This window comes from Lynx canadensis, chromosome D1 (genome assembly GCF_007474595.2).
Source record: "Lynx canadensis isolate LIC74 chromosome D1, mLynCan4.pri.v2, whole genome shotgun sequence".
Lineage (NCBI taxonomy): Eukaryota > Metazoa > Chordata > Mammalia > Carnivora > Felidae > Lynx > Lynx canadensis.
Genome location: NC_044312.2, coordinates 108604857 through 108622429, shown reverse-complemented (window position 1 = coordinate 108622429; position 17573 = coordinate 108604857). Strand labels below are relative to the sequence as shown.

Here is a 17573-nt window from a genome sequence, read left to right as displayed (position 1 = left end):
GCCCGGAGAAGTTGGAGAAGCCAGAAGACCGAGGGAGGGAGGAGGACTAGCGGCGTTCCCCCAGCCCCGGGCTTCGCACTGACCTCTCTTGCCCCCTCCGTCCCACTCCCTTGCAGCCTCCTTCTTTTGTACAGATCTGAGCAGTCTTCCACCCCAAGTGGAGTGTAATGGAAACGCCCATGGTTCACCTAGCCCTGCCCTAACGCTCTGCTCAAGCAGCACACTAGGCTTATCTATAGTTTTAGGGTTTATATTCAGGTGTATAATCCGGGCTGATTTAGACTTTGATATGATGTATCCTAAATAGTTATCAGATCCGTCTACTTCTCTCCTGAACCTACGATTCATTCCCTAGTTCCAGCCACCGGCCCCCTGGTGTGTTTTGTTTTGTTGTTTTGTTTTGTTTTGTTTTGTTTTGTTTTAATCTGCACGCGCCGTTTCCTCTCTTGCCTCCTCCAACCCTGATCTCTGCTCAGGTCATGATCTCACAGTTTGGGGGAAGGAGGCCCACCTGGGGCTCTGCGCTGACAGCACAGAGCCTGATGGGGATATTCTCTCTCTCTGTCTCTCTCTCTCCCTCCCTCCCTCATTCAAGTGCACCTGCTCCCATCTCTCTGTCTCTGTCTCTCTCTGCCCCTCCCCCATTCAAATGTACCTGCTTCCATCTTTCTCTCTCTCTCTCCCCCTCCCCCTCTCTCAAAAGGAATAAATAAACTTTAAAGAAATGCCTATTGCTCAGTAAAAGAACAGGGCATCAGGGTGGCTTAGTCAGCTGAGCGTCTGACTCTTAATCTCATGGGTTCCTGAATCTGAGCCCCACATGGGGCTCTGTGCTGACAGGGCAGAGCCTGCTTGGGATTCTCTCTCTCCTTCTCTCTCTGCCCTCCCCTAAAAAATAAATAAACGTGTAAAAAAAAGAAGCCATTAAAAAACTATGTAGTGTAGGATTCCAACTATGTAACATTCTGTAAAAGACAGAACTAGAGATAGTTAAAAAAAGATCAGTGGTTGCCAAGAGTTTGGTGGAGGTGGGGAGGGATAATAGATGAAACTGGGGGCTTCTTGAGGGCCTGAAACTTCTGTATGATACTACAATGATAGTTACATGATATTATACCACACAAATGTAGGATATTAACAACAAGAGAAACAATGTAAGGGAGAAAGAGGGGGGTATGTGCCCAATTCTCGGTATTTAAGGAGCCGTTTCTCTGTAAACCAAAAACGGCTCTAAAAAATAGTCCATCTTAAAAAAAAGAAAAAAGTTAAAACATACACCTACCATATATGACCCATTATTCCACTCCTAGGCTTTTACCCAAGAGAAATAAAAGCGCATGTCCAAAGACTTGTGTATGAATATTCATAGCTTTGGTAGGGACAGTCATCAAACGATCTTTCCTTGAGACCTTTTCCTTTGTAGCTGGGCATCCCACTGCACCACTGCTGACATCTATGGTGTCGTGAGGGTGACAGCCATCCACACTGCATCCCACAGATGGGGCAATCCCCATGATCTCTTTAGTGGGTTCCAAGTGCTCTAGTTAAAGGTGGGTGCGGTATCTGTCCAGTAACTTGACAATATTATCCAAAGTGATGTTCCCACCGTGCTTCATGTTTTCCTGCTTCTGTCTCTGGGTGGTTTCTTGAGGGGTTTGATGATCAGGGCAGAGGCAGAAGGCACCGCCCGTATGGCGTCCTATCTGTTCACTGTCATCCCCAGTCCTTGCCATCACCAGTTTCTTTTGGCGATGTCGTTACCAATCTTCTTGAGGGACAGACCCTAAGGGGCCCATCTTGGGGGCCCAAGCAGACACGGCACCGGCCTCCCTGCCAGTGCACTTTAGGTATACAGTTTTGATCTCCTGGGGCTCGAATGTAAGCGGCGTGGTGGAGGTGGCTAGTGCCGGATGATTTCGGGACTGGCGACAAAAGTTGCACTGGGGCCTCCTCAGGGCAAGAGAGCTGAAAGCTATTCACAGAAATTGTAATTGTGGCAGCCCAAACTAGAACCAATCAAATGTTCATCCACGCATTGTGAATGCATAAGCAAATTGTGGTATGCATGTACAACAGGATACTACCCAGCAGTAAAGACGAACAAGAGGTGAATCTCAGAATTACAAGAAATGTAAGCAGCCAGGCAGGAGTTCATCCTATGTAATTCCACTTATATGAAAATTCCAGAGAAAGGATGCCAATTGAGTGCCAGAAAGCAGATCAGTGGTTACCTGGAGGCGAGAGTGGGGGCCGGCAGGTAGGAAAGGGTGCGAGGGAAGGATGGACAAGGGGTTCGAGGAAACTTTTGGGGGTGATGGTTATGTTCACTATCTCGATTATGGTAATATGGGTGTATACATGTCAAAACAAAATGTACATTTTAAGTATACGTGGTTTATTGTATGTCAACTGGACCTCAATAAGCTGTTAAAAACACCACCATTGGGGCACCTGGGTGGCGCAGTCGGTTAAGCGTCCGACTTCAGCCAGGTCACGATCTCGCGGTCCGGGAGTTCGAGCCCCGCGTCAGGCTCCGGGCTGATGGCTCGGAGCCTGGAGCCTGTTTCCGATTCTGTGTCTCCCTCTCTCTCTGCCCCTCCCCCGTTCATGCTCTGTCTCTCTCTGTCCCAAAAATAAATAAACGTTGAAAAAAAAAATTAAAAAAAAAAAAAAACAAACACCACCAGGACTTGGAGTGCCTGGCTGGCTCAGTTCGTAGAGGATGTGACTCTTGACCTTGGGGTTGTAAGTTTGAACCCCACGTTGGGTGTAGAGATTACTCAGAAAATAAAAATCTTTAAAAAAATTAGTCTTAAAAACACACACACACACACACACCAATAGGACCTAATTACTGATTAGATCTGGCTCTTGGAACACCGGGAGGGATCAAAGATAACACTGAACCCTTGATGTGGCTTGACCACTTAAGTGGATTAATGAGGCAGGGGGACTCACCAAGCTGAGGAGACAGTGGAAGACCTTTGGGAACAATCCCTCCAAGCAGAGATGCTTGAGGAGGGAACAGCTCTCAGAAGTACAAATTGGGGAGCCACTGGCCACTGGTGCCATCTGAAAGCAGAAGTCAGGGGACAGACGCTTTATTCTGGATACCAAGATACTTCACAAAGATGTCAGTTCTCCTTAAAGTCATCTACAGATTTATCACAATTAATATTCTGATTGGGAGGTGGTTAGAAAAGCTGATTTGAAAGTCACAGGGAGGGGCACCTAGGTGGCTCAGCTGGTTAAGCTTCAGACTCTTGATTTCGGCTCAGGTCATGATCTCCTAGTTCACGGGTTCGAGCCCTGCGTTGGGCTTTGCGCTGCTGGCACAGAGTCTGCTCGGGATTCTCTCTCTCCCTCTCTCTCTCTGCCCCTCCCCACCTCAAAAATAAATTTAAAAGCCTTAAAAAAATAAAGTTCATAGGGAAATTAAATAAGAATAACCAGGAGATTTCCGAAAACAAAGAAAAATCAGGGGAGACTAACTCTGCCAGATATTAAAACACAACAAATCCATAATAATTTAATGTAATAATTAAAGAGGGGTATTGACACGCATAGATCATTGGAAGATAGAAAAATCTAGAAATAGATCCAAATGCACACAGGAATTTAGTATATAATAAAAGTAACATTTCAAATCTGTTGAGAAAAGTTGAGTTTTTTAATAAAAGGCATGAGGAATATAGGAAGGAATTTTGTATATGATAAATTCCAGATGAACCCAAGATTTAAAAGGAAAAAATGAAAACAAAAATGTGGCCAAGAGCTAAGGGAGAAGATTCTTTAGTCATGTCAGTGTGGAAAAGGTCTTTTCAACCATGACACAAACCCCAAAAGCCCCCAAAAACTTATTTTACTACATTAAAAAATCTGCACAGCAAAGTCAGTAATGAACTGAAGAAAATACTTACAATTTACATCTTGAAGGGCTATTTTTCCTGCAAACCCTTTTATGTCAATCAGAAACCGAAAACAGGAGAAATGGGCAAAGAACAGGGTAGTTCACAGAAAAAAAGACAAATCGCTCTTTTTTTTAAGATTTTTAAATTTTTATTTTTTAATTAAAAACATTTTTTTTTATGTTTATTTATCTTTGAGAAAAAGACAGGCAGAGCACAAGCAGGGCAGGGGTGGGTGAGGGCAGAGAGAGAGGGAGACACAGAATCCGAAGCAGGATCCAGGCTCCAAGACATCAGCACAGAGCCCGACACGGGGCTTGAACTCACGAACTGTGAGATCATGACCCAAGCTGAAGTCAGCCGCTTAACCGACTGAGCCACCCAGACGCCCCAGGAGATAAACAGTTCTTAAAGGTATGACTCTGAATTCACTCAAAAGAAAAATAAATGCAAATTTGAACTTCACCAAGAGATCATTTCCCAAAGATAAAAAGATCTGGTAGGTTACTGACTCATGAATATTCTGGAAAAGAGCGTTCACATGTACTGCTGGAAGTGGGGATCGATATGGGTACAGCCTCTATAGAGGGACCTCTGGCAAAAATTGTAATGACTATTTTGATGTAGCCTTCGAGCAATTCTAGGAATCCAGAGTACAGATATCTTTTCACTTTTGAATAATGATATCCTTACCCAGTCTTAGTGACTCTGTAGTACTGTTGGGAATAGCAGAACTCTGGAAACAACTTAAATGTCAATTAATAAGGAACAAGTTACATTTTGGTCCATCCATGAAGAGGAATACTATAGAGCTGTCAACAGGAACACGGATAAGGAACCGTCTTCAAAATATGTGGATAAGCACACACCAGGATGCATGGAATTCTTCCCTTTGAGTTTTTAAAAGGGAGGGGGGCATATATATATATATATATATATATATATATATATATATATATATATATTTGGTGTGGCGTCGTTCTTCTGACACCGCTTCTCACATCAAATGTGTTTCTTCCCAGATACCAAATACATGTGACTTTTCCACACCAATTCTCCAACTCCCCAATGCCAACTAGGTACCTACAGTTCAGTTCAGTTCTGACATAAATTCCCAGTTAGTACAGATCCTGTAGGTTAAAGGTTCAGTCCCACAAGATGCCAGCCACAAATGGGATGCCCAGGTGACCCACACACCTGTCTGGCTTACTACAAATCTGGGGTGCCCACCACCCCCTCCTCAGCTTTGCTGATTTGGTAGAACACTCACAGACCTCAACAAAGTGCTTTGTGTACGAGTTGTTTAAAGGATACAACTCTAGGGGTGCCTGGGTGGCTCAGTCAGTTAAGCATCCGGCTTCAGCTCAGGTCATGATCTCACAGTTTGTGGGTTCGAGCCGCGCATCAGGCTCTGTGCTGACAACTCAGAGCCTGGAAACCTGCTTCGGATTCTGTCTCCCTCTTTCTCTGTCCCTCCCCCGCTCACGCTGTGTCTGTCTGTCTGTCTCTCTCAAAACTAAAATAAACATTAGAAAATTAAAAAAAATAAAGGATACAACCCTGAAGCAGCCAGATAGAAGAGGTGTGTAGGGCAAGGTATGGTGGAGAGGGGGAAAGAGCTTCCTTGGCCTTTCTAGGCGCGCCCCCCCCCCCCCCCGGGTACAGTCTCTGTTCATCAACCCAGAAATGTTCCAATGTCCAGTCCTCTCCTCTCCTCCACTTCCCACTCTTGACTGGTCTTTCGGATGACCAGCCCCCACTCTGAAGTTAAGTGGGGGCCCCACCCTGAGTTGCCTCATTAACACAAATTCAGGTGTGGCCCAAAGGGGCTCACTGTGAATAACAGAAGTCACTCCTATGACTCAGAACATTGTAAGGGTTTTAGTAACTCTGTACCGGGAACCAGGGACTAAGACCAAATATATATACATATTTTTATTACACCACATTTGGTTATGTATGTTTATACTCTTTCTGTGGAAGGACACAAACGACAAGTTTTATAGCTTCCAGGGAGAGGAGCCAGGGGTAGGAGGTGACTCTTGGTTAAGAATTTAAAAGGTACAGGTGAATATATTACTTATTTGAAAACCAAATTAAAAATACTTTGTAGCCCTCGTCTTGGCTTCTAATGGGCTCAACCTCCAGGCTTTCTTACTTCTACACTTTTTGGGAGCCACTCGTAGAGCATGCAAGGTAATGGTGCCCAGACTCCCCTGTTTGACCAGGTGGACTTTTCCAGCTTCACTTCCAGCCATTCCCCAAACACACCCTCCCCTCCAGACTTTCCTTAGTCATTCCCTCTACTAGTAACACCTGGGGCTTCCATCTGAGCTCTGTTCCTTTTTTTTTTTTTTTTTTTTTTTTTTTTTTTTTTTTTTTTGAGTAGGCTTCTGGCCCAGCATGAAGCCCAACTCAGGTTTGAACTCACAATCCTGAGAGACTCTGGGATCGAGACCTGAGCCAAGATGGAGTCTGGCCGCTTAACGGACTGAGCCACCCAGGCACCCCTGAGCTCTGTTCCCGAGACAGCTTGAAACCTTCTGGGATTAATGCAATTCAAACCTCACACAACACCCATCCCAGAGTAATACCCATTTTGCGGAGGAGGCAATGGAAACTAAGTAACATGCCAAGGCCACACAGGAACCTGGGATTTGGATTTAAGCTGTCTGACATCAGAGACCAAGTGCTCGTCTCGACTCTAGACTATCCAAGAATATCCTACCTCCCAATCTCTGTCCCTTCATGGGCACACTTGACATTGTTCAAGGCCCAGTTCAAACGCCACCTTCTCTGGAAAGCCTTCTCTGCTCCCTCATTAACAGGTTGACTTTTCGGGATGGGGGGTAGATGTATTATAAGAATTACCTTATATGTGACTGCAGCCCAGGGCAGTCACCAAGTGTCATTCCTAAACAGACCAGGCCCTGCAGCCCTGTCTGAGCTAACCACAGAGTACTTCTCCATTTAAGCTTTCTTTTGTCCTACAGGTTCCAGGGCCTTGTAAGGACTGCGTGTATTTTCATCTCATTCAACCCCAGCTACGCTGTGTGTATGGTTCATCATGCATAGGTGATGTTACAGAGGGGAAACTGAGGCTCAGGATGACCGGTCATCAATTGAAAGGAAAACTGCTATTACAGAGCCTCTGCTCGTGAGTCTCAATCACTGATACCTAAAGCTGGTAGACACCCCCCCCCCCAATTCCCTCCCTACCCCTACCCTGGGTCAAGGAGCCAGGCCAGGGCCTAAGCACAGTCGGTGTCCTGTAGACACGAGTTTATTAGAGGGGCCAGGGTCAGAGTGGGTACAGTTGGGAGGAGGGGACTGGGGGGCCTGGGCAGCACTGCCAGCCTGTGGCCAATAAGACAGAAGGCCGGGGCGGGGCGGGGGGCCCACAGCCGGTAGGGCTTGGGTCAGCAGACAAGCAGGCGGGCTGTTCTTCACCCTGCAAATATCAGCGCCTAGGGCACGGTGGAGGCTTCGGGAGGACTGGGGAGAAAGGTCAGGGAGAGGCTGAGAGAGGAAACCCACCAAGCGCCCACGGTTAGGAGGTGGCAGAGCTGGGACGTGCGCCCAGGCCTGCTGGACCCCAGGCCCTGTGCCCCTACTTCCCATTCTGTTGGGCCCCACATCTGCCTCCCAAGCTCCCAAGCCCGCCCCCCGCTCCTGTCCCCAACTCACTGTGGAGAGTGTAGGTGCCCGGCTCCAGCTGCATTTGGGGGGGCAGGATGATGAGGAAGCCCCCCACCAAGGGGTCTTCGGCCACTGAGAGACAAGCTTGGGAGGGAGGGCAATGGCACTCAGGGTTTGGGGAAGGGCACTTGGATAAGACAGGCAAGGGGCGGGGCTGGTGGCTGCAGAGGCCGTGGGCAGGGGGCAAGGCACAGAGGGAACAGTGAGGAGGCGAGAGGCCGGGGCCTCCAGGCAGGGGCACCCGGGCCTTTGGGCAGCCCCTCTGAGCTCCACCGTGGTGGGGACGCCGCTCTCGAGTCCAGGCCCAATGGGACGGCTCCTTGGCCATGACCTGGCATGAGGAGAGCGGGTAGTCAATGGGGGTGGGAGGTCCGGCCTTGTTCCCCCACCCCAGGATGGCGGCGGGGCCTCACCTCCTCACAGCACTGGCGGCTCACCATGGCCCGGAAGCCCATCCGGGCCCACAGCTTATCCCTCTGGTGCAGGAAGTCTGCCACCTGACGACGCCAATCTTTTCCCAGGGCCCACAGAAAAATCACACATTTAGGGTCCTCCAGATCCTCCTCCATGTCATTTGCAAGAAACCTGGCCTCGGAGGCAGGGGGCGGAAAGCAGAAGTAAGCATCTGCCCTGCCCCCTCCCACAACTCCTAGCAAGGGTCCCCCCCTCCTGCCCTGGGCACTCACAGCGCCAAGAACAAGTTGCTGTGGGTGTACTCGCTGAGCTTCAGGTTGGCACGCCGGAAGTAGACCAGCACCATGGCCAGGAGATACTGCAGACACAGAGGGGGGCAGAGGTGACGGTTAGGCACCCGGAGAGGGGGCCGTGAGGGGCCATTTGCACCCAAGGAAGCCATGGTGCAGGGTAGAGAACCCAGGGGAAGTAGTGGGGTGAAAACAAGGATTTAGGGGCGCCCGGGGGGCTCCGCCGGTTAAGCATCTGACTCTTGATTTCAGCTCAGGTCACGATCTCACGGTCTCCTGGGTTCAAGCCCCGCGTCAGACTCTGGGCTGACAGTGCGGAGCCTGCTTGGGATTCTCTCTCTCCCTCTCTCTCTCTGCCCCTGCCCTGCTCATGCTGTCTCTGTCTCTTTCAAAAATAAATAGACTTAAAAATAATTTAAAAAACAAAACAAAACAAGGATCTAAAAGGGAGGTGCTCCCTCCATCAGACCGGGAGACTCAATGAAATAGCAGCATTCAAGCCTCTTGTGACTGGGCTTCTACTCGGTGTCACCTCACCTTATCTGAAATCTGGAAACAGGGATCTCTGGAAAGGAATTCCTGCAGGAAACTGTGCTCTGGAGTAGAGAAGAGAAATGATGGACTGGGGTTACCACACCCCCACACAAGCCAAGAGTGGCACCCCAGAGCCCAAGCCTCCATCTAACCCACTTGCTGACATGCCCCCCCCCCTTCTCCCTGGGGTCACCTGGGAAGGGAAGGGACAGAGATTTCAGATGCCTGCCCTGGGCAGGTCCCACCTCTCACACTGGCTCACACTGGGTCCCCCCAAGTCCCCCAGCACCCCGCCCCGGCACTCCCACCCCGGGGAACTCACCCAGAAGGCTGAGGAAGGCCTGGAGCTCCTGGTGCGGGCGCGGGCGGAGAGACACGCTGCCCCCACCCTGACGGCTCCAGCCCCCCAGCTTCACCTGGGTGGCAACCACGGGGAAAGTGGCAAAGTCTTGAGTGTCGCTCATTTCATGGGGGTGGGGGCGGGTAGGGCGCGGTGGGGCAGGATGGCCTGTGGAGAAAGTAGCCTCGGGACTCGGCCCCGACCCCCTTGCCCCCCACCCGTCGAGGGGGTCGAGGGTGGCCAGACAGGGGGCCTCCAGAAGATGGAGAGTCGGGCGTGGAGATGGGGGTGGGGGCGGCGCTCGGAGCAGGCAGAAAGTGGGGTACGCGTGGGCTGGGGAGGCCAGAAACGCAGCCGATTTGCTGCAGCTCTCGCACCGCGTCCCAGCCCCCCCACCCCACCCCCCAGGCCAGGCCGGAGAGCAAGAATGGGAGCGACAGGCACCTCTGGCGCCGCTGAGCGCTAAACCCCAGAAGATGGGTACACCCCAATACCCCTTTTGCAAACACAGGAGCCGAAGCGGGCAAGACTCGCGGCTACTTAACTGTGGGGCCTGTCTGACCCCCCCAAAGCCGAAGAGTTTAATTGCTCCCCAACTCCCAACTACCCCTTCACCCCACACCAAAGTGGCATACCTGGAAGGACCACCAACCCCTTTCTTCGTGGAGAGGAAACTGAGGCCCGGGAGTGGGGGGTGGGGGGGGGTGCCTTTAGAACAAGTTGAGCGGGGGGCACCTCAAACGTTTCAAGCTACGGGGAGAGACGCCAACTACGGGGTTCAGAAGGTGCGGCCCGGCACCCCGTGGCCAACCTGGGGGCCTCCACCTAGGCTCCCACAAGCAGCCCAGCCTCCTCCAAAAAGCCTTACCTGAGCTACGGCATTACCTACAGCATAACTCCCGGCGCAGAGCGGCTGTATTTATAGAGCCCCGGCGCTGCCCCGCCCTCGCAGCCCTCCGCCAATCAGGCCCCTTCCTGGGGAGGGGGCGGGGCTTCGGGGCATCACCGCTCACCTCTGCCTGGAGTCAGCTCGGTCTCCACATTCGCCTCCCAGCTGCGGCTCGGCTCCCCGGGTAAGGGCTTCTCCAAAGCTGCATCACCTTCAAGAGGGGTAAAGGCAGGCCGGCGGGACCCCAGGGCCTGCATGGCGACACGGCCCCCTCCCCACCTCTTTACAAAGGTGGAGCCAAGGTGCAGGGCCCGGAAATGAGGCCTGGGCCCCGTTCACTGATTGCGCCTTGCTGGGGCAGGGTAGCTGGCTGTGTCTGTGTTTGTTTCAGATCCAGGAATCTCAAAAACCTCGGAGCTAGAGAAGAGAGTGTCCTGGCACGAGAATTCCCGGAGTCCACATCCCCTTCCCAAGATCCTTTAGCGGCTGGGGGAGCCGGGCCTGTGGCTCCAAGCCTGGAGAGGAGGCCTTTGCCAAAGACAGTCAAGCCCTCTCCTCGCCCCTAGCTGCCCTTAAGATTTTCGTCTTCACCGCTTCATTTACTCCCTCTCCAACCCTATGGGACAGTCAGCACCTGCATTACTTTCCACATTTGACGGGTGACGCTTTGTTTCCCAATTTTTTTTTTATTGTGGTAAAATATACATAATGAAAATTGCCTCCTTAGCCATACTTAAGTTCAGTAGTTTAAAAAAATTTTTTTTAATCTTTATTTATTTTTGAGAGAGCGGGAGAGACAGAGCACAAGCGGGGGAGGGGCAGAGAGAGAGGGAGACACAGAATCCGAAGCAGGCTCCAGGCTCCGAGCTGTCAGCACAGAGCCCGACGCGGGGCTCAAACTCACCAACTGTGAGATCATGACCTGAGCGGAAGTCGGATGCTCAACCGACTGAGCTGCCCCAGCGCCCCTTAAGTTCAGTAGTTTTAAGTACATTCCTAGTGTGCAACCATCACCACCATCCGTTTGCAAAACTGGACGCCTTTACCTGTTAAACAGTAACTCCCTGTTTCCCTTCCATGGTCCATGGCAACCACCATTTTACTTCTGCGTCTGTGAAGTCAACTACTCTAGGGACCTCATGCAGGTGGAATCACACAGGGGTTGGCTTTTTTTGTGATGCCCTTACTTCACTTGGCATGTCTGCAAGGTTCATCCACGCCCTACCATGTGTCAGGATGTCCTTCCTTTTTACGGCTGAATAATATTCCACTCTGTGTATAGACCACACTTTGCTTATCCCTTTATCCATCGATGGATCAAGGCTCGCCTCAAGCTCTGTGCTGACAGCACGTAGCCTACTTGGGATTCTCTCTCTCCCTCTCTTTCTGCCCCTCCTCTGCTTCTCCCCCTCTCAAAATAAACAAATAAACCTAAAAAAATAGAATAAAAAATAAAATACATATTTTGATAGAAACGGAGGCCAGAAAGAAGCTGAATCATTTATGCTCCAAGTCCCAAGTGGGCTCAAGTCACGGGACCAGCACACCTGCCCCTGGGAAGTAGGTCTTGTGGTTCCCGTTGCCATTTCTCAGATGGTAAACTGAGGCTCAGGGCCTCGACCTCTGACATTTATTTTATTTTATTTTTTCTACGTTTATTTATTTTTGGGACAGAGAGAGACAGAGCATGAACGGGGGAGGGGCAGAGAGAGAGGGAGACACAGAATCGGAAACAGGCTCCAGGCTCCGAGCCATCAGCCCAGAGCCCGACGCGGGGCTCGAACCCACGGACCGCGAGATCGTGACCTGGCTGAAGTCGGACGCTTAACCGACTGCGCCACCCAGGCGCCCCTCGACCTCTGACATTTAAATGAAAGATGAAGGGAATGTGGCTGGGCCGCATGGGTTGTGAGTACTGGAACAGGTTTGGAGCTCAGGTCCCGGGACCCCAGATGCAGGCTCCTTCCTGTGACCCAGCTGCTCGTCACTGGTTGGACACCCAGCAGTCGTCTCTGCTTTTGCTCCCAGGCTCAGGCTTCGGCCCTGGCTGCCGGTGTGAATTTTCATTCCTAGGGACTGCCCCTCCTGCTCTGTGTCCCCCAGGCTCTGTTGGTTTCTGAGTCGCTTAATCTCTTGATCTCTCTGCTGTCTCTCAATCTCTCCGAGTTTCTGGGTATCTGGATGTTTTGGGGTCTCTTGGCCTCAGGCCCCACGTTGAAGCATAAGGCAGGGAGCCTGGCTGTCTGGTCTAGAGTCTGACATGGAGGAGGTGTTCAGAATGAATGAATGAATCAATGAATGAATGACTCCCCCAGGCCAGCTGTAGTTTTGACCCCTCCCCCTCGGTAGGTTGGTAGAAAAAAGCTTGCGGGTGTGCTTCAGGCCCATCCCCTCAGTGACAGCCTTGGGCATCTGACACTCCACACTGGGGAGAATTTTTTTTTTTTTTTCACTTTTTATGTTGAAAGAATTTAGACTCGCACAGATGTTGCTTAAGAGGTAAGGAAAGTGGCGTCTTTGTCTGGTGTTGGAATCAAGGTAATGCTGGCCTCAGACAATGAGTTTGGAAGTCTTCCTTCCATTTCTATTTTTTGGAAGAGCTTCAAAAGAATGGGTGTTAACTCTTCTTCAAATGTTTGGTAGGTTTCCCCTGGAAGGCCATCCGGTCCTGGACTCTTGTTTGTTGGGAGACTTTTTTTTTTTTTTAATTTGTTTAACGTTCATTCGTTTTTGAGAGACAGAGAGAGACAGAGCATGAGTGGGGAAGGAGCAGAGAGAGGGAGACACAGAATCTGAAACAGGCTCCAGGCTCTGAGCTGTCAGCACACAGCCCGACACGGGCCTCGAACTCACAAACTGTGAGATCCTGACCTGAGCCGAAGTCGGACGCTCAACCGACTGAGCCACCCAGGTGCCCCTGTTGGGAGACTTTTGATTAGTGGTTCAATTTCTTTACTGGTTATGGGTCTGTTCAATTTTCCTATCTCTTCCTGTTTCAGTTTTGGTAGTTTATACGTTTCTAGGCATCTGTCCATTTCTTCCAGATTTCCCATTTTATTGGCACATCATTGCTCCTAATGTTCTCTTATTATTGTTTTTATTTCTGCTGTGTTGGTTGTGATCTCTCCTCTTTCATTCGTGTTTGTGCCCCCTTCACCCAGCTTCCCCCAAGGGTAACAACATCTTGCATAACCACAGAGCAGTTAGAACCAGGAAACTGACGTCGGCACAACAAAACTCTACATATTATTCGGATTTCATCAGTTTGTACAAACGCTCCCTTTTTGATTTTTTTTTTTTTTTTTTTTTTTTTTTTTTTTTTTTTTTTTTGTGCTTGAGACCCATCCAGGTTGTTGCACGTATCAACGGTTCCTTCCTTTTTATTCCCAAACGTTTCTATTACCATCTAGTATTCCACTGTATGGAATGGGTGATCTCCAGTATGGGCCATTACAAATGAAGCTGCTATGAACATCGATAGGGATTTATGTATGGGATTTTACACGGACACAGGTTTTTATTTCTGTAGGGTAACCACCTAGGAGGAGTCCTGTGCTAAATGTATGTTTAACTTTATGAGAGACTGCCAAGCTGTTTTTCAGAGTGGCCGTTTTTCAGAGACAGTTTTGGAATTACCAATCTTCTTTTTTAGTCCTATGTTGCTGTTGTTGTTGTTGTTGTTGTTTTTGGCACCCCTTCTACCCTTCTAGTTATTTCCACCTGTAAATGAACATGCACCTTCTTCACCATTTTTTTTAGTACTCGGACGTCATCCACATATAAACTTTTGATCGTTGGGTTTCGAGGCGACAAATTTTAATTAAACAGTCTTCACTGGAACTCTTTGTATAATGTGTTACATACTTCTGCGTCTTTCTTATTCGGTTTCCTTAGTTGCGTGGTTGTGATGCGCATTTCCCTGATGGCTGATGATATTGAACATCTTTTCGTGCGCTTATTTTCTGTCGTGGACTGAACTGCTGACCCCGAAAGATGTGTTGAGGTCACCCCCCTCCCCGCCACCACCGTTTCCTGTGAATGGGATGTAATTTGGAAATAGGGTCTCAGCAGATGTAATCAAGTTAAGATGAGGTCATAGGTGATTAGGGTGTGTCCTAGTCCAGTATGACTGGTGTCCTTAGAAGAAGAGAAGAGACACAGACGGGCACACAGAGGAGCACATCAGGTGAAGACCGACACTCAGAGGGCAGACAGCCAGGTCACAACAGGGGCCGAGATTGCTGTGGTGGCAGGCCAGAGAACATCAGAGATGGCCTGCACCCACCAGAGAGGCAGCATGGCCCCTCAACACCTTGACTTTGGGCTTCTAGCCTCCAGCACTGTGAGAGATGAGATGTATCTTCGAAGCCCCCCGGGTTGTGGTACTTTGTTACACGGCAGCCCCGGGACACTTTTGCATCCATGCGTCTTCTCGGGCGAAGTGTCTGTTCCAGTCTGTTGCCTGTTTGTTAATTGGATGGTTTGTTTTCTTACTGTCGAGTTTATTTTTATTTAATGTTTATTTATTGATGGGGGGGGGGGTGCACGAGTGTAGGAGAGGCAGGGAGGGAAGGAGAGAGAGAATCCCAAACAGGATCCACGCTGTCACGTAGATCCCAACACGGGGCTTGAACTCATGAACCCATGAGATCGTGACCTGAGCCAAAGTCAAGAGCTGGACGCTTAACCAACTGAGCCACCCAGGCGCCCCTCTTACTGTCGAGTTTAGAGAGTTCTTTACATATTCTAGATCCAAGCTTTGGTCAGATATATGATTTGGAAATATTCTCTCCCAAACTATAGCTCATCTTTTCCCCTCTCTGGACATTATCTTTCACAGAGGAAATTTTTCATTGTGATGATGTTCAGTTATCGATTTTTTAAAAATAGATTGTGGGATTTCAAAGGTAGGGATTCTCCCATTCAAAGGCCTCAAGAAGCCCCAGAGAGAGACAAAAAAAAAAAAAGCCAAAGAGGAGAGGCAGCCAAGGGGAGACCCCTGGAGAAGAAAGAGCCAGAGGCTGGGGGCTGAAGCTGCCCTGGGTAGACCTGTAGGGGGCTGGCTTGGATGGAGACACAGGCCTGGGGGGCAGGGGCGGGCAGAGATAGGAGGAGGGGGGAGCTGGACATGAGCCCCGAGTGTGCATGCCCAGAGGGTTACCGTGGATCCAAGAGGCAGAGGACAGCCAAACTTCCAGGCCTGGTTCCGGGCCCCTTGCCTTGGCACCTGCTTCCCGATTTGCTCCCTGAATTGCTTTATTTTTTCCACCAGCTGTAAATCCTTCCAGAGGCTCCAAAGATTCTTCCCGGCCCTGACACTCCTCCAAATCCACACTGGTACCCCTGGCTGCCTCTCGGACATCTCTGCTTGTTTTCTCCTCATCTGCCCCCATGAACCTGTCCCTTCCTCCATTTCCCCATCTACTTACCAATAGTTGTTTAAAATTAACATAGCAACAGGGGCGTTGGGGTGGCTCCGTTGGCAAAGCACCTGACTCTTGCTGTCCACTCGCGTCGTGATTTCACACTTTGTGAATTCAAGCCCCACACTGGGCTCAGCCCTGATGGTGAGGAGCCTGCTTGGGATTCTGTCTCTCCTTCTCTCCGCCCCTCCCTCGCTTGTGCGTGCTCTCTCTCTCCCTCTCCCTCAAAATAAATAAATAAACTTTAAAATTAAATTCAATTAACAGAGCAACAGCAAAAAACTGGAGGTCATTGCTTTTCACTTTTTTATGCTCTCTTTATTCTATTTATTTATGTAATATTTTATTGTGGCACAGCAGCCACATAGAAAAGTGCACAGAACAGAAATGAGTAGCTGGATGAATTTTCAGAACACGTCTGTGTAGCCAGAGGCCCCACGTGCCCTGCTCGGTCTCTGGTGTCCCCTCCCTCTCTGTTTCCCCCAGGACGAATCACCATTCTGGAGTCTATCCTCATAGGTTAGTTTTTAGTCTCGCCTGCTTTTAACTTTATGTAAATAGGAAGCACACAGTAGGTCTACTTTGGGGTAAGGACCCCCCCCCCCCACAAGCTGCTTCTTCATTCCCCTTGCCGGGCAGTGTTCTCTCGGGTGAGAATTTGGAAGGACTTCTACTTTCTTTCTCACCCCCAACATCCACTTCATCACTGTATCTTATGGATTCTAGCTCAAAAATCTCTCCCTAATTCACGCCCACCTCTCCTCTCCACTGCCTCCCTGGGCATCAGCTCCGGCATGACTACCCCAGTGGTCCGCTGGACAGTCTCTGACGTCCTGTGCTTTGGACCCTCTCTACAGCTGCAATGATCTTTTAAAAATAGTCCTTTTGGGGCGCCTGGGTGGGGTGGCTCAGTCAGTCAGGCGTCTGACTTCAGCTCAGGTCATGATCTCACAGTTTGTGGTTTGAGCCCCGCACTGGGCTCTGTGCTGACGGCTCGGAGCCTGGAGCCTGCTTCGGATTCTGTGTCTCCCTCTCTCTCTGCCCCTCCCCCTCTCACATTATGTCTCTCTCTCTCTCTCTCTCTCTCAAAAATAAACATTTAAAAAATTGAAAAGAAAATAGTCGTTTCAACAAAATACAAACTCCTTAACTGTGGTACTTAGAGGATCACTGTCTGCAATCATCTCGCTTCCTTGTTACTTCTCACTAGGTCAGTGCTTTCAGATCAGGGACCCTGTCGGCCTCGTCTGTCCCCAGACTTCCAGCTCTGACTCAGAGCCTACTGTGTAAGCACTCTGTTCATATTCACTGGATGAATAGATGGCTTACCAGGCCCTGCCACCCTGCACGTCTGGCCTTGCTCCTCTCTCCAACCAATCCCTGGCCCTGCCCCTCCAAGCGCCCTCCAGGGAGACCAGCTTCTGTCAATTCTTCGGTCAACTCTGTCCCTCCACTGCTTGCCCCAGGGCCTTTATACATGCTAGTCCCTCCCAATAAGACAGGCGTCCTTCCTCTGGGACAATTCTACTCCCTACGCCATCTGATACTTACCCAGGTTGCTTGCTTCAACTAATGGAATTTGAACAGAGATGGTTTGTGCCACATCTGAGCAGAAGCTGTAAGAGCCCCAGGATGATTCTGCCCTTGCTCTCTTCCATCTGCACTGGGCAGCCTCTCCAGCCCGGAGTAGGGAATAAAGAAGACACGAGGGGCGCCTGGGTGGCTCAGTCGGTTGGGCGGCCGACTTCGGCTCAGGTTATGATCTCGCGGTCTGTGAGTTCGAGCCCCACGTCGGGCTCTGTGCTGACATCTCAGAGCCTGGAGCCTGTTTCAGATTCTGTGTCTCCGTCTCTCTGACCCTCCCCCGTTCATGCTCTGTCTCTCTCTGTCTCAAAAATAAATAAACGTTAAAAAAAAAAAATTAAGAAGACACGAAATGGATCCAAAGTCAAACTCACAAAGGGCATGCAATTTACGCAAGAGATAAACTTTTGTTTTTGAAAGCCACCGAGATTTTTGGAGCTGCTTTTTATCGCATTGGATCTCTCTTTGCGGCTGTGACGAACTGCCACAAAC

General features: G+C 49.9%; 1 protein-coding gene across 6 annotated transcripts; it reads right to left on the bottom strand.

The window, feature by feature from the left end:
• Positions 1 to 890: 890 nt before the first annotated feature.
• On the bottom strand, positions 891 to 17258 carry SPDYC (speedy/RINGO cell cycle regulator family member C). 6 transcript variants are annotated; one of them, XR_003972463.1, is made up of 10 exons: positions 17049 to 17258; positions 15504 to 15635; positions 10199 to 10491; positions 9168 to 9353; positions 8849 to 8907; positions 8294 to 8379; positions 8021 to 8192; positions 7596 to 7938; positions 2959 to 3072; positions 891 to 1972 (listed from the first exon to the last, which is right to left on the bottom strand). XR_003972463.1 is itself a non-coding variant. In XM_030333162.1 (9 exons), exons 3-9 carry the CDS (start codon positions 10329 to 10331, stop codon positions 3032 to 3034), a joined length of 1020 nt encoding a protein of 339 aa, XP_030189022.1. In that variant the 5' UTR covers positions 10332 to 10491; positions 15504 to 15635; positions 17049 to 17258; the 3' UTR covers positions 2786 to 3031. The 6 variants fall into 6 exon arrangements, 5 of the variants coding, with proteins under 5 accessions (XP_030189022.1, XP_030189023.1, XP_030189026.1 ...); XM_030333162.1 differs by lacking the exon at positions 891 to 1972 and having other exon boundaries at positions 2786 to 3072; XM_030333165.1 differs by lacking the exons at positions 891 to 1972; positions 2959 to 3072 and adding an exon at positions 7165 to 7427.
• Positions 17259 to 17573: the final 315 nt, after the last annotated feature.